Below are 21325 nucleotides of genomic sequence, written 5' to 3'. Positions count from 1 at the left end.
CATACCATCATACCCTGCAAAGTTTGTTGTACCGTGTTTCCCCCACATGCACATAGAACAGAATCCGCATCTGTAGAAACCAATTCCACGTGTAGAAAGCCAGTTCTGTGCTGTGGTATTTGTGGGGACGGTAGGACTTAGTTTGTTTCTCAAGGTGAAACCTTTTTTGTAGGTGATGGAGGGTCTCTCTGGAATGAATTCTTTCAGTATGGGATCCTCTAGTAAGAGTTTCCAATGTCTATTCAGACTCTTTTTGGTAAGCTGATTTAGGGCATTAAATTCTGTAATGAACCTAACATGTTTATCAGTGGTTTTCATCTCAGTACGTGTTTTTAGACAAACAGGTCTAGTAATGGCTCTAGTTCTGGACTCTGCCTTGTCAAGGGAGTTTCTATTGTAACCCCTATTCTGAAATCTTCTCTTCATGGTTGAAATGCAATTGTCCAGTTCATGGGCTTCACTACAGTTGCGCTTGGCTCTAAGAAATTCGCCATAGGGAATTGATCGTATCTGATGTTCAGGATGAAAACTTGAGGCATGCAATATGGAGTTGCATGCGGTTGGTTTTCTATAAAGTCTTGAATGTAACCGCTCGTTTCTTACATAGAATTCCAAGTCTAGAAATTCAATGTGAGTCTGACTGTGTTGCATAGTGAAGCTGATTTCCCAATTATTGGTGTTGAGGTATTCGAAGAAGGAGTTCAGGTGTTCTTCAGTACCGGACCATAGGAGAAAACAGTCATCTATGTAGCGACCCCAAAACACTATGGAGTCGGTGTATTGTGTGCCTTTACAACACTTGAATGTGGTTGCGAGAGCCTTGCTATGTACGTTGGAGAATAGGATTTCGGTTTCTGTGAGCTGATGTTCGGTCCATATCCGAAGCTCCCTCGTAGTATAGAGTTTGTGCCCTTTAGGGAGTCCAGCCAACGGTAGTATCGGGGAATATAACGGGGTCCCTTTGGACATGCGGTGAATCCACATGGCACAGGATCTGGCCGTCTTGACTAATAATGGATGCGCCGGGTTGGGTTTGGTGCCCAGAAGGAGCATTCGGTCAGCTCCGGGACTGATACCTGTCTGTCCTGTGCCGCCGTTTCCCCTAGATTGGGGTGCTCTGTCAAGCATGATAGCCACTGTAGTTGCGCTGCTAAAAAATAGACTTCGAATGATGGGGCACCCATCCCGCCTTTGTCGGGTGGTAGCTGCAGGGCCGACAGGGCCACTCTGCAGCGGCCCCTTCCTCAGATCAGAGAGATTAGTAATGAATTGAGCTCTTGGAAGAAGGTCCGCAGAGGGATGACTGGGATATTAGTAATGTAATATAGAAGTCGCGGAACTTTGATCATTTTGGACAAGACTACCCTTCCTATGGGAGCCAGGGGTAGGGCTGTTAAAATGAAGAATAATCTATTTTTGAACAAGTAAAATGACAAAGAGAAGCCTTGAAGAGAAATGGTTGAGTTGTGTTGCTCATTGATGCTCAAGAAAAAGTAATTGTGTTGCTGCATGCCTACCTTAAATGTTAAAAAATTGCAAGTTGAATTTTTCATTCATTGAAACTGCCAGGATAAATATTTAGACCCATGGCATTGAATAATCCATGAATTTATGGTCCCAGAGGTATCATGTTTTCTAGTACTTCTTCCAATAAGGGACAGTGGGAATGTGTTCCAAAATTGCACTGGTTTAGCTAAGCCTTCTACCATACATTCAATTTTGTATTGTTGTCTTTTCTGTGCGGAATGTGCCACCTGTATTCCCAGGTAACGGAACTGGTCAGTTTCCCAATACAATGGCAAAGCTGGGAGTGCAGTCTGTTCTCATGTTGCCAACTCACCCGAGGGGAACAGCAGAGATTTGTCTGGGTTAATTCACAACCCTGAAATGTCCCCCAAAACCTCCAGGCATTCCCATAGCAATAGCAGCAGTTCTTTGGGCTGTCAGATAGAAGAGTGTATCGTCAGCAAAAAAAGGGAAATTAAATGGTTCACTCCTCCCACTCGGATACCCCACTCTGCCATGTCTCGTCGGAGCGTTATGGCTGAGGGCTCCAATGCCAACGCAAACAGCAGGGGTGACAAAGGGCACACCTCAAGTGTTGCCCCTCCTGATCCTCAGGAGTGCAGAGCATAATCTAGGATGGACAAGTCTTTGACATTGCTAGAGTTTACAGGGGGCTTTTCCGCTGGGGTACTCCTCAGCTTGTTTAAATGAGGCAGGACAGCAATTTTAAGATTTCTGCAATAGACAGCTGCCACAATAGTAAAGACTTTTCTAAAACTGTGATCAGGTATACAAGGAGAGCTAGATTTGATGTAGACAAGGCATTATGTTCCAGAGTAGTGAAAGATTTTTGGAGTTGGGGAATAAAACAGGAGTGCTGAGGGATTCCATTTTGGAACAAATATACAAGAAATGTTCATTGCAAAGCTCTTTGAAATAGGTCTGATGTGGTAGTTTTGTTGCAAATGTGACCACTTAAATCACGAGCAATATCAAATAAGGCCTTGGACATCTTGGGAGTAGAGCCTATCCCCTCTTAAAAAGTAAGAACTGCTGCAGAAAAATTAGTTACATTGAAGTAGATGGCAAATTCGGACATGCATCCAACATTTTATTTGTTTGGTCATAGATATTACACCATAGACCTTCCTTCTGATGCCAGATAATGTTTGCTAAAGACTTCCATTAATTTGCTGCAATGTCCTCCAATAGCAAATCTATGGTAAGGCCGACATGAAGAAAGTTATTAACATGGACAATTCCTTTTTCTTAGCGGATAGTCTTGGGCGTTCCGCCTACATGCAGTGTCCTACTTTAGCTACTCCTAGACCAGATAAGGCAAATGCTTTTGATTAATTTAGGAACTTGCTATTTTCTATGAACACAATAGGATTTTCTTATTCTAGTCTAGTCGATACTAGGTTGAAGAGTTGAAAACAAAGTGAAAACATTTCAGTAAGAAACTTCTATTGAAATCCTTCAAGAGCATGTATACTTTAACGGAAAATGTTAAACATTTAGTCAGAATTTTTCTACATGTTGAAATATTCCCATTTTTCTCCATTAGTATGTTCACCTAGCCTTTATCAAATACTGTAACTACTTAGCCTCCCCTTAACGTCTACGAGATGCTCAGTGATTTGGGGTGCCAACTATCTTACACTAATTCTAGCTTTAGGGCTTACCCTTCACTTCTTCCAACCCCCCTAGGTCTAGACCTACCCAACCAAGTGCCATATCTTAATTTTTTCAATTGCCTTACTCTGCTGATTACTACACATTATGTTAACCCTAGCCATAATCGTCTCCTACAAGCCATACCTTCCCTCAGTTTAAGTACTTCATGTTACCACAATTCTAACCCACATCTATCCCTAGCCCTTTCTGACTTGTTTCAAACTACTTTTCCTCACTAAAAGTGTTCTTGCTTTTTTCTCGTTTTTTTCCTTTCTCACTTTTTCTCATTTTAGACATAATAAGGTCTGGCCCATACTATAGTATATATAACTTCAATTTTGCTGCACAGTGATATGATTTATTATTGCCAATACATATTCGATATTCAGTTCCCAGCAGCTTATTTTCTATGTGAATGTATAGCATGCCTATTGTTTGTTACATTTGTGCATTGGGTCCATTCCAAATGTCTTTAATGTGTGTATTATTCTGCCTCTTCAGTTGCTTTTGCAAAACTTCTTGTTTTAGGGATAGTGCATCATGTAATATTTCCCCCCATTTTAAGAGGCACTAGTGTGGGGTAGTGTTCGGAATCTAGTAATAACACAAATGAATCCTGGCTATTCTTTGAATTCACCTATTATTAACATCACCTATCTTTTAGTCGCATAGCATGTCCTTAGTCTGTAACTATTCAAGAGGACATTATCTGTAATTCAACTAAAGTGCTTTTTTTAAATCTGTGGATAAAACACCTGAAGAGTTGAAGGAACTAACTGAAGGGATTCAGCGCATGATTGCCCGTATTAATATTCCCAAAATTGGGTCACTGTTCCTAATAGATATAAGGAGAAAGAATCTATGTACAGGATCTATTATAGGGGACAGTCAACAATACTGTTTTTGTAACCCTCACACATCTCTGGGAATGTCATGTTTCATCACTGGATGACTGCTTCTCATCGGATCGGCACTGCAGTGCCCAACGGGTCCCCTGAATGGTCACTTTGGCAAAGATCTTTTTAGTTCTATTGCCGTTTATGAGTGTGAGAGTGTCCCAATCGGGTGGTGAGTGATGTGTGTGATGGAGTTGATTAAAAAATATCTAGAGGATATCAAATTAGTATTTAATGTGTGGATTCCCCTGTCAGATTAAAAAACCTGGTAGGTTGGTGCTACGGTAGGAGTAGTAATGTACCCGTGTAGCTTACGGTATTTTCTTTAGTGAGATAAAAACACGGGTCTATATGTTTCATGCTTCTATTGGTCTAGAAAGATCCCTGGTGCTTTTTCAGGAGCAAAAAAGGGGAAGGTGAACAGCCTACCCCACACATAATTCAGAGGTTAGTGGTCCCCCACTGATAGGGTGGTACCCAGTCGTGAATGGTTTCACTGGTTGCCCTACCTCTTGGGTTGATGCAGCAGAGGAATACGCTCAGTCGCTGAGCTTTTGATGAGTGCGCTGCTCACAGTACCTACCCCTGCCTCCGCTCACCCAGATTGCCTGCATTAATATCCAGTTATGTTCAAATTAAATGTTGGATGTTTTTCTATGGATTTTTAATAACCTTTTCTCTTTTTCACTTTTCTTCTATGTATTGATTAACTAATTCCTGTGAAACTAACATACCTTGCTCTAAGTGTCATCAGTGGCCATAGTCCACAATCTTTCTACCTTGAACCTTACTCATACAAATAACTGTTGCTTTGACATCACAGAAATTGTCTTTGTTTTTGGATCACTATGGAAGAGGTTTTGTGTTCTCCTCTATTTTTTCCCTCTCATCCACTACAATATATTTGTTTATTTTGAAGTGGCATCTACTCATGTAGTATGCTTAAGGGCATTAACACAGCCACACGTTTCGGTATAATTGCTTCATGTAGCAGAGGCTTGGAATAGTTGCATCTACCACCTTCATCTTCCCCTGCCTGAGTTTGATGCAGTAAGAGTTGGCCGCAAGCCCTTAAAGATGATGTTTACCAGTTCACTGGCACCGGTGCCCAGGGGCCTTATTCTGACTGACCATGAACATTTGAATGTGGTCATCCAGCTGCTTAATGTTGGACATCAATGCTGAGAGCACCCATTCAGTATGTATTGCCGTACTGTAAGGATTTCATTGAGTCCACCTGGGAACAAAGAATCCATACATATCGTCTGCTGCCCTTGTGCTGTGGAATATTGCATCTCAACAGCAGGGGTGGCTCCTCCGCTATGGCGGAGGAGCATTGCCCCACTGCTTTTAAGCAGTGGGAAGCAGAAACCTAAAATAACAACTTTGTGTTGTCATTTTAGGCTGCTTCCTGCTGCATTGCGTGCGGGTGAGTGAGCGGGGCTGCTCTGCTCTTTGAGCAGGGCAGGGACGGAGTGGTTTGCCCCACTTAAGTGCACAAACCAGTCATGCACACTTCCCCTCTAAGCCCAGGCCCCCATTCCCTGGTTGAGCGTCAAACCAGGATGCCCAAAACCAATCACAACGCTGCTGCAGCGTTGTGATTGGTCAGGGGAGCCTGGGTGCTCACCAATCACAACGCTCCACTGCAGCTTTGTGATTGACCTAGTGGAGCCTGATTCCTGCTCCTCGATGTGCTCGAGGAGAGCAGGAGCAGAGATTCAGGAATAGGCCTGCGGCCAAAATCTTTTTACGGAATGTGTCCATGCGCGACACCCATGCGATACCCTCACAATCCCCCCGCATTCCTCCATGACCCCATGATCCTTGTGACCCCCCCTGCCTGGCCACCCACGAGCCATGCCAGCCGCCCCTGCTGAACAGTGTACCTTCTCCCACCTTCTGTGTTTGCACCGTCTTTCAACTAGATGCATAGGCTGACTTAGCTTGTATTTCATACCTCTTCAATACTGATGCAAAACTATGATTGGGAATACAACCCCACCCCCAAAGTCAGCATATTCTCTGTGGAATCAGTACATTTGACATTTTATAAGCTATGGTTTTTGGGTTAGCCTACTGGCCATTAGAGTGAACATCATGTATAAAATGCTGCAGCAGAGCTATACCAGGAGGCAGCACCCTGATCTCCACGCAGATGTATCTTACACGTATCTTCCATCTTTCTCAAGGAAAACAATTAAGGTCTATATGACTTACTTTTGTCCAAGGTCTAATATGATAAAGATTTCAGACCTCTGAGCGAGAACCAGGTGTACACTTTGGCAGTGATCAATTTCTCCGCATAGATTGACGTTAACAGGAGCTGATTCTAGCTCGATTTAGCAATATCACTAGGTTCTAAAGAATCAGTACGTGCTAAAGAAAGGTTACGCCTCCTGAATATAATTAGGAATGATATATGGCACCACAGCCTTCTTTATCTTTGTGATACCACAGTCGTGTTTGCTTTATTAGTTTTAAGTCAAGCACTTGGACGAAGAATCATTTTTTTGTCTGTTGGCTGACTATAGAGATCTGAGGTTTTGACCGTAAGGAGCCTTTTTTTATACAATCAGGATTTTGTCTGAGAGATTTTTCTTTTGCCTGTTTCAGTCATAAAATGTCTGGACTGGAAGGTTAAAGCATTAATCTGGGTTTGCAGTTGAATGTGTGTTCTTGTTATGCACTGTATTTGACAGGTTTGGCATGGGCAGATGCTATAAAAAGTTATTTTCTACCAAATCAACAGGGTCCCAACAGAGCTGGAAGCCAGGGTTCACTTCTTTAGGACGTTTTGATAAGGAAAGAAACTAAGGTCCTGCTCTTTGTCCACTGTAATGACAACTCAATACCCAAAACAGTGTATGCACTTTGCACAAGGTGGAGACAATACCTATAGCTTCTCTTATGCGTCTCCCTGTTCTTCCCATCTAGCAAACCAGTCAACTCTTAAACAGAAACCTGGCTAGGTCTCTTTTTTCGGCCTGGTTCCTACCACTGGATACATCAGCAGTCAATCAAACAAGATTATATCCGATTTCTCAGACACACTGCTTCTCCTGCATTGATTGCAGCAAATCCTTCCCTTCAACAATTCTTGGAATCTGTTTAGACTTTGTATGTATAAAGGAAGGCATTGTGTCTCAATGTGCCAACTCCCTTGAGGACAGTCTTTATAAAGCACTTCTATCCTACTATATTCAACAATGACCAGGAATATGTGCCTAATGGCTAGGGCGGTCGACCTCAAATCTGGGGAACCAGGTTCGAGTCTCGGCAACAACGCTCAACATCCTGTGATTCTGGGCAAATCACTTAATCTCCCTGTGCCATGAATGTGTCCTGTAACAAAACTGGTGCTCATGTAAAGTGCTCTGATACCTTCGGGTCAAGTTCTCGCTTTATAAAACATGGAAGAAAAAAAATTATACAGCCTGTCTTGAGAAATCTGCCTTGTATTGGTGTTTTTTATGATAAAGGTTAGAGGAAATTCTGACCTAATCTTCAACCAACTATTGGAGTGCTCAAATGGCAACCCCCACTTGATCTTTTATAAATGTTTTGACGTTGTCCAATTCATAAAACATACCTAGCTCACCTTTGAGATCTTTCTAAAAATGTATTTCTCCTTAATGCCACTCTGAGGTCAACATAGACAGAATGAGAGAGATTACTTTATCTCAGAAGTCTAAAAACTAAAATACATAAACAGATGAACTAAAGTTATTAATCGTGTCAGCACCTGCTAGCTAGACAATACAATAATTTTTCATAAGTGCACAACCACCATTCAATGGCTTCCTTATCAAACTACAGCCCATTCAATGTATGCCTCACCATCTAACTTATTGTATTTCTCAGGTGTGATCATTAAGTAAAAAGGCAGTACCAAAGTAAACAATTTCCTTTTCCATGCATCATTTTTTATCGCAGGCTTCAACACACCATTTTGCTTCCTTCAAAATATTATATGTACATAATTGTACTCTGTAGGTGGAGAAACTTGAGACTCTAGTTAATATGTACTATAGAGATCTGTTGCTTGAGTAATAATAATTCAATCACTTGTTGTTGTTCCAACAAAAAAACTCCTAAATTATCCTGATGAGGTCCCTCCCAATAATAAATGAGCCAAAACATATTGAGACATTGCCATTATCACTGTAGGGGGTTCTGAAACCTTCATTTTAAAAGAAACCTATCTTAACAAAAGTATCAATCTCTGTCAAATTGTGGTTGCTGTGCTTGTGTGGCGCACTTCCACACACGAGTATGCTGTACAACAGAAACACTGTGAATTATTTCATCTTCAATAGATCACTGTCTCTCTTCAGGAGAAACCTAGTATTTTACGTGAAAACAGTGATACTTGTTAACCCCCTCTTTTTGGGTATGTTGTGTTCAGAGGAAGAGCATTGCCTACCTTTTAAATGTTTGATTATGCACTGTCTCTAAACAGTTATCTTTAATCATATAAGGACATATCGCCACCTATTTACAGATAAAGACTGACCTTGCTGCAATAAAATCCAGTAGACACCTTATAACATGATGTCTAAATAAAGCTGAGGGTGCATGGGAGTAGCTGTTATTTTTAGAGAGTCCTGGACAGTGTCTCACTAAATGCATCTTCAATCACTCGCTTGGCTAAAATCTGACCTATGCAAGGTATGCAATTGCTTGTGCTTGCCGCCTCATGAAAAAGGTTTTAGCCGGGCAAAGGTCATGCACAAAGTTCTCATTCTCAACCCAATTTCCCAAAATTGAGATGAGTGAGTAGAGTCATTTCAGTTTTCAGCATTATTAATGACCGTTGTATGAAGTCCCTGAGCGTTATTGGTCTTATTTAGTCCCGTATATGATTTCGGGTTTGACCCTCAATTGATGACTCCTCGTTCACCCCTGATAAAAAACAAAATTGGTCATTTTTTTATTTCCTTTTACAAAATTACAATCTTTTATGACTTTGAAAAATTAATTATATTATTTTATACTGTATCGAACTAATGAACTTCCATTTTTTGAAGAATGCTCTCTTTTGTGGTAACAACTAAACTCTGGTTTCCATTGCAGGCTCTGAAATCTCTGTATTTTGTAATCTGGAATTTATGAAATTAAATGTGTCGAAGGACTATCTGCATAGGCTAATCCAGCAAAACGTGAAGCTTGTCTTGAATGATGGCAGCTGCTCTATTAATAATACAGACAGCGATTACTATGAACTCATAGTTTTATTTGACTTTCCATTCTGTGGGGGACAGATGCTGGTAAGTAAGTAACGGAGTACATATATAAACCGATGTGATCAATGTCAAAGTCGGCTACCTTGCATAGCAATAGAGTGCCTGCTTGCCATTCCCTTCTTTTTTCTAAATAGTTAATAAAATTTTTGAGGATTGTGTTTATTTTATCCTATGAGTTGGTAATATGATTGTGACATGCTCTGTTGCTTTGATCACCCACCATTGAGTGCTTCTCACACCCCTTTTTTGTGTACATTTGTATATAAACATAGGCACTATACCCTAAGCTCTGAAACTACCACCACCCTAGACCTCTCACTCTTCTCTTCCAACCCAACAGATGCCGCACCAACATTTCTCTCTAAACATAATTTACTGGGCAGCCGTCTACAGACAAGTGGAGAGCCCTCCATAGCCATTACTATAGTAGGGGGCAAGAAGTGTGTTTGTGTGTGTCAATCACCATATGGCCGGATGACAGTGGGATAGTGACCATCTTTTCACAAGCATTCACGCTGGTGTCACAGTCGTGATTTGTGTACCAATCTGTGAAGCTATAGGTAGTGTATGTATCTAGATGTAATATACAGTATATTTCCAGTAATAACACTTGTTATAGTTCAGTTGGTTGGTCCAAAAGAAAAACCTTTTATTGATAACCAGTAACGTTATCCCCCTTTTCAAGAATCTACCTACAGCATTCCTGAACTTGTTTAGTTTCTGTAAAATGCGTTACCTGTATCTTCCACTCTAAACAGTGGTATTTGCACCACAGCTCTTCTCATGCATTGGGACCAGATAGAACTTACTGGTGTACCTGAGACGAGAGCTAGGGGTTTCTATGCCACGCCAGTCTTAACAGATACACACTGATTAGGCATGTTCTCATCTCGTCACTCTGATATGGTCACCGTTAAGGACCAAAACTGTGATTGGTCTGGTAAGGAAGGAACAATTTACTAAACCAACCTTTTACTGTGAACTGAGGTAGATGAAAGATTCTGCACAAAGAGAAGAGTTATTAACATGATATTAATATTGCCTGAAAGATCGAGCTACTTGAATAATTATCTCCATGTTTGTGTTGGCCCCATGCGAGGATAGTTGCATGGAGTTGTGGTCTTGGCCTGTGAGATATTGAATTCTGCTGTGTGCAGATAGTGACTGTTGTTGGGTGCAGATAGTGACTGCTGCAGTGTGTGGATACTGACTGCTGCAGTGTGTGGATACTGACTGCTGCAGTGTGTGGATACTGACTGCTGCAGTGTGTGGATACTGACTGCTGCAGTGTGTGGATACTGGCTGCTGCAGTGTGTGGATACTGACTGCTGCAGTGTGTGGATACTGACTGCTGCAGTGTGTGGATACTGACTGCTGCAGTGTGTGGATACTGACTGCTGCAGTGTGTGGATACTGACTGCTGCAGTGTGTGGATACTGACTGCTGCAGTGTGTGGATACTGACTGCTGCAGTGTGTGGATACTGACTGCTGCAGTGTCCGGATACTGACTGCTGCAGTGTCCGGATACTGACTGCTGCAGTGTCCGGATACTGACTGCTGCAGTGTCCGGATACTGACTGCTGCAGTGTCCGGACACTGACTGCTGCAGTGTCCGGACACTGACTGCTGCAGTGTCCGGACACTGACTGCTGCAGTGTCCGGACACTGACTGCTGCAGTGTAAGGATACTGACTGCTGCAGTGTCCGGATACTGACTGCTGCAGTGTCCGGATACTGACTGCTGCAGTGTCCGGATACTGACTGCTGCAGTGTCCGGATACTGACTGCTGCAGTGTCCGGATACTGACTGCTGCAGTGTCCGGATACTGACTGCTGCAGTGTCCGGATACTGACTGCTGCAGTGTCCGGATACTGACTGCTGCAGTGTCCGGATACTGACTGCTGCAGTGTCCGGATACTGACTGCTGCAGTGTCCGGATACTGACTGCTGCAGTGTCTGGATACTGACAGCTGCTGGGTGCAGATACGGACCGCTGCTGGGTACAGATACAGACTGCTGCTGGGCGTGGATACGGACTGCTGCTGGGTGCAGATTCGGACTGCTGCTGGGTGCAGATTCGGACTGCTGCTGGGTGCAGATTCGGACTGCTACTAGGACGCTGAAGATGGTAGGCCAAATCTTAGCAGTGACTGGTCTTCTACAAGGGGGTTTTCACTCGTGTCCTATTCTGCACCAATACTTGGCTCATAATTCGGGCTCCCGGTTTTATGGTATTTATTTTTTTTAACATTTCCGTCTGTACTTACCTATATTTTTTTTTGGCCTTCTTATTGGTATTTATCCAAATTTATTTTGTGTTTTGAGAATAAATGGAGTTGCAAAATGGTATATTTTGACATTTATTTAACTCTTACACATGCACTTATACGCGGATGGCTTTTGTGTTTTAGCAAATAAAGATGCAAAATAAAACATAAAACTACACCAACGGGTATATATTCGCGTTATACTACATATATATGTTAACATATATCTGTATTTAGGGAAATCTCATCCTGTTTTTCATACCCTATGATATCTATCTGTTCAGGTTTTGCCTCAAGTTCATGAAAGACAGCATGGAGAGTCTCTCAAAAAAAGCATAATTTTCAGTATTTTTTCTGCTTTTAAAAATAAATACAGACCAGAAACACATAGTTATCTGTCTCTATGTGTAAAAATCAGTAAAAACGGAAAACTGTGAGCCTTACTCATAATGCCCAACAGCCATACTGAGACTAACAGCTTGGCAAATTCTACAAAAAGTTTACCCTAATAATTGCTCAGTACACTATTCTTTTCACGATCCAGCATAAGCAATCCAAGACTGGACATCAAATGTCTAATGCAGTGATACTCAAAGTACGGCCCGGTGGCTGCATGTTTTCCTCCTGACCTGCATGTGCTGCCCCCAGCTGAATGACCGCACTGGGTTTCTGAGAGCCCTAACCTTCATACAGAAGTTCCCTAAACGGGCAAGCCTTTATTTACACAAACTGGAAGAAAAGAAAAACAGCAAATAAGGTATCTCTCAGCATTTAACTTGAAGGACACTGTAGTGTAGCGGTCTAGTGCACACACATTGCGTGACCACGCGACGTGCGGCGGCGGCCATCTTAGAGATGCGCGCGCAGCCTGGGCATGAATAGCGCGAGTGCCGGAGCGGAGAACACGGCAGGCTCGGCGCTCTCTGCAAAGAAAGTAATTAAATACTTAGAACCATACAGAAGTGTCTTGTGGTCATTTGGGGGACATCAGAACATTACAATGGCGACGAGGTCGGGGTAGCAGGAAAGAAGAATCCAACAAACGGGCACCAACAAAACCACAGGCCGCCAGGAAACGATACTGCACAAAGAAAGACGGACACCAGAGAGCGTGGCAGAGCCCACAAACCCAAGAAGGTAGGCGACTTCAGCACTGGAGGAGAAGATAGGTCTGAGAAGGGAGCACATTGGCCGGGGCACCCCACAATGCTAAACTACAGGGAGCAGGAGCGCTGGCTACCTCTAGGAACAGCGAAGGGGCAGAACAAGAGACCACCCAATTACAGACAGAATATCAAGAGGAGAACAGCGCACCAGGTAGCCCTAATAGCCACGAAGACACCCCAGCCATAGAAAGGCGCGAAAAGATGAGCACGCAAACAGCGTCAGAGACGGCACCTGTACAGTTCCTACCTAAACCAGGGGAGACTCTCATGAAGTGGGAGGATTGGAGAGGCTACATAGACAATTTCATCGAAGTGTTGGAGGACGAGAACGAAGAAAAGTTCTCCAGCAAACAAAAGAGATGGATACTATTGCACAATCTAGGCCCAGAGGGGTTAAGGAGCTTCAAGAACTTAGTACCCAAACCACGGGCAAGCACGGATGACGATGTGTATGCTCATGCTATCGAGGAGTTAAACGAACATTATAAACCCACTGTGTGTGTGTGTCGATAGACAGGTAAAATTTCCAGCAGAGGAAGCAACTTCCAGGAGAGTCGGTAGAAGAATATGTCCCCGCATTGAGAAAGTTGGCGTCCACATGTAGATACAACACGTTCCAAGATGAATTTATCAAGGACCCGATTGTAATGCACACTACAATCGCTGCAGTACAAGACAAGCTATGGGCCAGCGGCGACGCCACACTGCAGGAAGTGATGGTAATTGTCAGGAGAGTGGAATTGGAGCGAAGGTGCGCAGAAGTGGCAAAAAGGGAAGTTGCGGTGAGCCCGATGGTGAACAAGATTGATGACGACGAGCGCCACAAGGAAAACAGGAGCAAGGGGCCCCCTTCGAAGGGACCGAACAGGTGGCAAGGGAACCCAGGACCACCAGGTAGACGGACGGGAAACTACAAGAAATCGTTCTATAGATGTGGACGTTGGGTGCATGAGGCCCACGACAGGAAATGCCAGGCGTTTCGCGCCAAATGTATGTATTGCGGAATCATAGGGCACTATGAAAAGGTATGCCGAAGGAAATCGTCCAAAAGCACGGTTAAATACATTGACCAAGGACAAGAGGACAGAGAGGGGGAGAACCACGGAGAGGAAGACGCGGTACTCTGCATCTATGACCAAGTGTTGAGTGTGGACAATAAAAGGTCGACCAAGCCGGTACTGGACATAACCATAGGTGGCGTACCGATAAGTATGGTGGCGGACTCAGGATCACCCTACACCATTGTCCAGCGTGCAGTGTGGAACGACACCTTCAAGCCGCACCTAGGCCCAGACCTGGAGAAATTGGACATCAGGCCGGTCACGTACAATGGGGACCGCATACCCATGTTAGTATTCAGACCATTGAGGTTTGAATTTAGAGGATGCAGGGCCTACTGTAAGCTGTACATATCGGAGAAAGGTCCATTGGTGCTGGGATGGCTCGACCAAGGCGACTTGGGCATCAAACTGGACCGGGTGGCAAGGAGCAAATCCTGCTCACAGAACCGAAAGCATGGCCAGACCTGGATAAGTGGAAGGCAGAATTTCCCGAAGTCTTCGGAGGCACCGTGGGCAAGTTAGAAAAGTTTGCGCACAAGATTTTCCTCAAGGCAGGCGCCATACCGGTGGCTCACAAGGTGAGGAACGTACCTCTGGCAGTGAGAGAGGCGGTGCAAGTGGAGCTACAGGAACTAGAAAGGAGAGGAATAATCAAACCAATCACATGCGCCGAGTGGCTGGCGCCATTGGTAGTGGTCATGAAACCCAGTGGAAAGGTCAGGCTCTGCGTAGACCTGCGAGAGTTGAATAAAAATATTGTGGTAGAGAAATTTCCCCTGCCAAGGATTGAAGAGATGCTGGCCATGACGAGAGGCATCAAATGGTACTCTACCATTGACTTGACATCCGCATACCATCAGATCGTCCTGCAGCCGGAGAGCAGAAGGTTAACATAATTCATAACCCCCTTCGGGTGCAACCAGTTCCGCTGCATGCCGTTCGGACTAGCTTCAGCGGCCGCGATGTTTCAGAAACTTATGCACCAGTTGTTTAAGAACATGGACGGCATCCAATATTTCCAGGATGATATTCTGGTGGTAGGGCGAGACAAATTAGACCACGACGCCAAGCTCACGAAGGTCCTGAAAACACTAGAGGGAAAGGGCCTAACGGTTGAATGGGAGAAATGCCGATTGGGCATGGAATCAGTAACGTATTTGGGACATGAGATTGGTGTGCAAGGCATCACACCCAAGGCCGAGAACGTGAAGGCGATCTGTGATGCGCCCCCGCCTGCCAACAAGGAAGACGTCCGGTCCATCTTAGGAATGGCGGAATACTACAGTAAATTTGCGCAGCATTTCGCACCAAAGACACACCACATGAGAAAACTTACCAGAGAAAGCTCGGTGTTCCACTGGACGGAGGAAGCACAAGGAGTTTGAGAGCATCAAGAAGGATGTGGTAGGAGCCATTCCCTTACAGGGATATGATCCAGAAGGGAAAACGGTGCTAATCACGGATGCCAGTGATAAAGGCTTGGGTGCCGTGTTGATGCAAGATCGAGGACAGGGAGTGATGTAAACACTTAGCTTCGCCTCGCGCACATTGAGTGACATGGAGAAAAAAATACAGTGTCATAGAGAAGGAGATGCTGGCCATGGTGTGGGCCATGACAAGATTCAGACAATTCCTGTAGCATGGGCGAATTTTGCGAATCTCGCGTTCGCGAATTTTGCGGATTTGCGAACTCGCAATCCGCAAAATCCGCGAATTCTCGCGAATTTGCAGATTTTTTTTTGTGTGTTTGCGCGGGTTTCTGCCAGTTCGCGAGGGTTTTGTACAATGTCGCAAATTGCGAACTTACCTGTCGGGTCGCAAGTTTCGCGAACTTGTTGTTTCTACGTGTCCAGCCTGTTTGGGACACTCTTCTTCATCACTGCCACTCTCTGTCACCACTGCCACTCTCTGACTACTCATGCCACCCTCTGGCCCACCCATGCCACCCTCTGTTTCATCACAGCACCCTCTGGTTGTCCAGTCAGTGTACATTATTGTGGCAACGCAAGCACACCTTCCCTGCCTCAAGTGACCTGAATTAATTTGGGGCTGATTAATGTGTCACAGAATATTTTTTTAGCTGGCACCTGCTTCCTTAGTGCTTCCTGATTAGTGATCTTTTGCACTTGCTAAGTGCTTTCATTGTTGCAAAATTAGTTACAACACCTGCCCTGCCCCAACTGACAATAATGAATTAGGGGCTGATTAATGGATTTGAACTTCCAGCCTGGCTCCTGCTTGTCTCCCTTAGCTGTAATTCAGGACCTTTGTGGCATATGTGTAACTATTCTGAGGTTCAGAGCAGGGTCACATCATAGTTTCAACTGGCAACTGAGCTCTGGAGGGGCCCCTCAGGAAGCACTACAGGAAATGGCTACTAATGATGAGCCTGAACTTTTGAACCTGGTAAGTAGTTTCAGTTTTGCTAAGATCGTATTTCTGCAATTTTGCACTTATTCGCGGGGCGCGAACTCACGCGAACAGTGCGAGCAAAATCCGCTGCTCGCGGATTTGCGGATTTTGCGGGAGATTCGCAAATCTCGCGGATTGCGAATTTACCGAAAATCCGCAAAATCCGCGAGCGAAACGGATTTTCCGCCCATGCTTACCTGTGGGGCACCCGCTTCCAACTGAAAACAGACCACAAGCCCTTGGTGAAAGTATTAACGTCCAGCGGCCACGCCAGCGGCACCCCCAGGATCTCAAAAATGAAATTAAAATTACTAGAATTCAGGTACGACGTGGAGTATATCCCCGGCAGTCGTAACAGAGTGGCGGACTACTTGAGTAGAGCGGCGGCCATGGAACTAGGGAAAGAGGACCAAGCGACTGGAGAAGAGATGGTGGCTCTGACAGATGACCAAGAGAAGGATATCAGCAACCAGGAGTGAAATGAAGCATATATGAAGACCCCATCATGCAGGAGGTGAAGAGATACATAATGCAGGGCTGGCCAGAAAAGAAACACACCAGTGAAGCTCTCAGAATGTTCTACGAAATACGGGAGGAATTGTCGGTAGATGATCAAGGAGTGTTCGTGTACCGGGGAGACAAGGTTGTTCCCCCCGACGGCGTAGTGGGAAAACTATTGGGGATAGTCAAGATGAAAATGAGAACCAAGCAGGGATATTGGTGGCCAGGTATGGACCTAAGAACAGAAAGATACGTCAGAGAATGCCCACAGTGCCAGGGAGCAGACAAAACGCTCAAGCCACTGCGCCCCGCACTAGGTAGATTCGATCCTCCACAAAACCCGTGGGAGGAGTTGTCCATTGACGTCTTGGGCCCAATCTTGGATGGGCAAGGCATACAAAAATATGTACGTGTCATCATAGACAGATACTCAAAGTGGCCTGAGATGAGGGTGGATGAAATAATGGACGCGGAAACAATCTTACATTTCCTGGACGACACTTTCCTGAGGGAGGGTATTCCCAAGTCGATCCTAAGCGACAATGGTCCGCAGTTCACTTCGGAAAAATTGAATAACTTCATGGAAAGAAATGGCATTCTCTCCAAACACACATCGATCTACCACCCGGCAGGCAACGGTCTAGTGGAACGATTTAATCGTGTGGTGATGGGTTCGGTGCAAGCAGCGATAGCGAACAACAAGGACTGGGAGAACGAGATATGGAAAATGATATGGGCCTACAGGATCACCCCCACAGGTACAGGATGCAGCTCATTCCAAATCTTGAGAGGTCGTGACCCTTTCACGAAGGACAATAGAGTATGGAAGGAGAAGACCATAGTGAGCCAGTGGTCTCCGGCAGTGGTCCAGGCAAACCTGGAGAAGGCCCAAGCCATCTATGCAAAACATTAAGACAAGCGGTGAAATGTAAGGGACACAGGACTGGAAGAAGGCGAATGGGTGCGAGTGAAGTTGGCAACGATGCAAAGAAAAGGTGATAGCAAGTACAGCAAACCGTTGCAGGTGAAGGAGGTGTACGACAGGGCCGCTCTATTGAGTGACGGAAATGTGTGGTCACAGGACCGCATGGCGAGATGCAACAAGGTGCTACAGTGGGACCAAGCAGGAAGAGGATTGAATATTGCAGAGGAGCCTAGAGTAGAGGAAGGACGATTCGACGGAGAAGCAGACATGGGAGGAGAAGAACTTGGCGAGGAGTGAAGCAATAGAGGTAGTCCCAGAGTGGAGAAGAAGATCAACTCAAGGGGACCAAGGGAGAGCCTGGCTACATCGAGTAGTGGGGGAGCCAGCGCAGAGACTCCCGTGAGAGAGACCATTGCCACCCCGGTAAGACTTACCCGCAGGGGCAGAGCAGTGGTCAAGCCCGCCAGGTTCCAGGACTTTGACATGAGCGGCGGACTGTAAGTTATGTTTTCATTGTTTGGAAAAAAGGGAGATATGTAGTGTAGCGGTCTAGTGCACGCACGTTGCATGACCACACGACGTGCGGCTGCGCCCATCTTAGAGATGCACGCGCAGCCTGGGTATGAATAGCGCGAGTGCCAGAGCGGAGAACATGGCAGGCTCGGCGCTCTCTGCAAAGAAAGTAATTAAATACTTAGAACCATACAGAAGTGTCTTGTGGTCATTTTGGGGACATCAGAACATTACAGACACATTCATTTTTAAGACTTCTTTCATCAAACATGCAAAATTAAAGTCTTTTCAAAATAAACAAAAAGTGTATTTTCTTAACATGCGTTTCATCTCTGTACATCAGAAGATACCAGTGCTTTGAGATTTATGTTTTTAAGGTGACAGTCTTCAAAATGAACATAGAAATAGCCATGCTTCTTCCCAACCTGGCAACAATGCCAATAATGAACTAAGAGTCAAGTTAGTTATCACGAGGAACCGTCTGGGTGTTTTGGGTTGTTATTATAGATGGACAACATTATAGTTAAATAAATTTAACACTAGAGAAAATTTATAAACTATATATTGTGTCCATTTTAATTGAAGGTGCTCTTATTTGTGAAAAGGAAGGAAAAGGAGGCAAAGTGAAACTAGACAATTGTCTAGGATCACACAATATAGTCAAGTGGGCACGCCATGATTATATCAAGATTTTATGGTTTCACTTTGTGTACTTCTATTTCATTCCAATTCAATAATTAAGTAACGTCCTTTTCCTACTGGCAAGCAGAGAAGGCTTACTCTTAGGAGAGGTATAAGGATTGCAACTCAGACGCGGCATAACAAAAAGCGCTAGTGCTACCGTGCTGACTGGGCACGACAGACCTTACTTTGTGGCCCCTGGGAAAATGTTTGCGAGTACCCATGGTCTAATGCCACGCTGAACACTGCAGTACATCTACGAAAAACACATTGTAAGTATTGATCAAAAGATGGAACCAAGCTTGGCAAAGAAAGCAGCTGGTCACTTCGAACTATGGTTGCCATGACGTTCAGCAATTGTGTACCTTTTGCATGATTACCAAATGAATCAGGATTTAGCAATAGCATAAAAGCTAGACTTGTTGCTAAAGCCAGAACGATGGACATATTTAAGATTTTCAGCCAGTAATTATTTTCCTTTTGCTTTTCTAAATTGGATTTCTAAAGTCCATGGAGCCTTTCTATCTGCATTGGGTAATTTATCTATTGCTGTAGGTAACATTATTTTTCAGTATAGAACTATTGACTGGGTTTATATTCTACTGTTTGAAGGATTAAACCATCAAACGCTACTGATGCGGTGCTCTAAGTTAAGAAAAGTGGAAAGGAGATTGCGTAAGGAGGGAAAAGCCCGTGCATTAGGTGCAGAAAATATTCCTTTGAGTCCTTTGAGGGAGCGCATATTTGTAACTGGAGAAAATATGATTAACATAGTAAATCGATTGATTTACCTTCCAATGGATTTCCAAATATTAACATAATTATTTCCCAAAACTTATATACCCTTGATTATCTGCCCTCCTTTGATTCTTCATTTGATATTCCAGAACAAAAAGCCTCTTCAGGCAATCAAAAACCTCATCCTACCATTTCTATCATTGAGGCTAAGGGCTACATCAAGGGTTAGAACAAGGTGTCAAGGGGCTCAATGTGAAAATGTGGAAGGTTTACAGAAGAAAGAGAAAAACAGATACATTCAACAACACAACTGGATATGAAGCAGTCAACACTATTTCACCTACTCTAAGGCCAGGGAAGTCGGCAAATGCACCCCCTCTGCTGTTTCGGAGACTGCTGACCATGCATTTTCTTCTGGTATCCCGTTTGGCTCCTTATTGCACCTTGCCAACTCCCCATATCAAGAGGAGTACTATAAACTAAGTCTTTCAGATACAAGTGTTTCAGATAGCTATACCGAAGTCAGAGGACAATTCATTAAATCCACATGAAACAAGGTGCCCTATTCTATCTCCATATTTGCAAAATAGGGCCATTGCAGTCAACCATGCAGGGGCAGCTTCTCCATTATTCTGCAAAAACGTCTGAATCTGTGAGAGCAACTGCCCCTTATCAACACCGCTTTCGCATCACTGAGGAGTAGGGGGTTGGCTATGAACCACTGTTTGTTTATTGTTTTGAACAGAGAACCTTTACTACTCTGACCTGGGGTGGGGGAGTTGTGATTGGTTACATTGCTTTACCTGGATTTGACATGTACACTGATTTCACTGGTGTGAGTGGTGGGCCTGTGCTGTGGTGGTCAGATATGTCGCCATGTGGTGTGCTGTGAGGACGTGCCCATGGAGGGGTCTGTGCGACTGGTTTGATAGCTCTAAAGGATGGATAACGTGATGGCTTACTCCTTTCACACTTGAAATGTCAGATGACTGGGGTCACTACCTAAGGGGGACAAGATGCTGAGTTGCTGCTCCGCTGGGGGATGGATGTGGTGCTTCACCAGGATTTCTCCTGAAGGGGAGAGGTGACCAAGCTTCAATGAAAGTGGAGGGGGCAACAACCACACTGCTTTCCATAGCAAAGTTGAAGGGATTGCTTTGAAAGAGGTGACCTGCAGCTGTTGCCTCAGTCAGTCGGGTATTGGAAAAGAGACTCTGAGTAGAATTGACCCTGCTGGAGGACCGCATAAGCGGGTTACAGCGGGAGCTACCAGACCAACTGCAGATTAGGCCAGCATTGCAGGAAGAGCAGGAGAAGCAAGAAAAGGTATCAGAACAGCTCAACTCACTGAAGCAACAAAAAATTACTATTATCCTTCAAAAACCACCATAGGGAGCTATATAGAAGACCTGACCTAGGGCAGATGGAGGGGCTGGATGCCTTTTTGGTGAAAGCGACACTGCCACAGATTGAGAGCCGGGAATCACTTGGTGCCCCTATTACAGAGCCTGAGATTCACGTAGCTAATAAAAAGCTGCCATCTGGCAAGACCCCAGGCATGGATAGCCTCCAAGCTGAGTTTTATCAAACGTTGCATCTTCCCTAGCTCAGAAACTGGCTGAAATGTATACAAACAAGTTAGACAGTGGATCCCTGCTGGTGACAACCAGTGTGGTGTTGGTGTCCAGGCCCTCTGGGGACATTACAGATGTGGTGGCCTAACGGCCCTTATCA

General features: G+C 44.5%; 1 protein-coding gene across 3 annotated transcripts in view; it reads left to right on the top strand.

Moving 5' to 3' along the window:
* LOC147750815 (uncharacterized) overlaps positions 1–21325 on the top strand; it is a 702597-nt gene that overhangs the window by 519488 nt on the left and 161784 nt on the right. For all 3 annotated transcript variants that reach the window (XM_086937011.1, XM_086937002.1, XM_086937022.1), the window contains one exon: positions 9156–9349. In XM_086937011.1, the coding sequence (XP_086793137.1) occupies positions 9156–9349 (194 nt within the window). The remainder of the gene's footprint in view (positions 1–9155; positions 9350–21325) is intronic.

Source organism: Lissotriton vulgaris, chromosome 1_1 (assembly GCF_964263255.1).
Source record: "Lissotriton vulgaris chromosome 1_1, aLisVul1.2, whole genome shotgun sequence".
Classification (NCBI taxonomy): domain Eukaryota; kingdom Metazoa; phylum Chordata; class Amphibia; order Caudata; family Salamandridae; genus Lissotriton; species Lissotriton vulgaris.
Note: the sequence above shows the minus strand (reverse complement) of the source record. Positions and strands in the feature narration are given on the sequence as shown.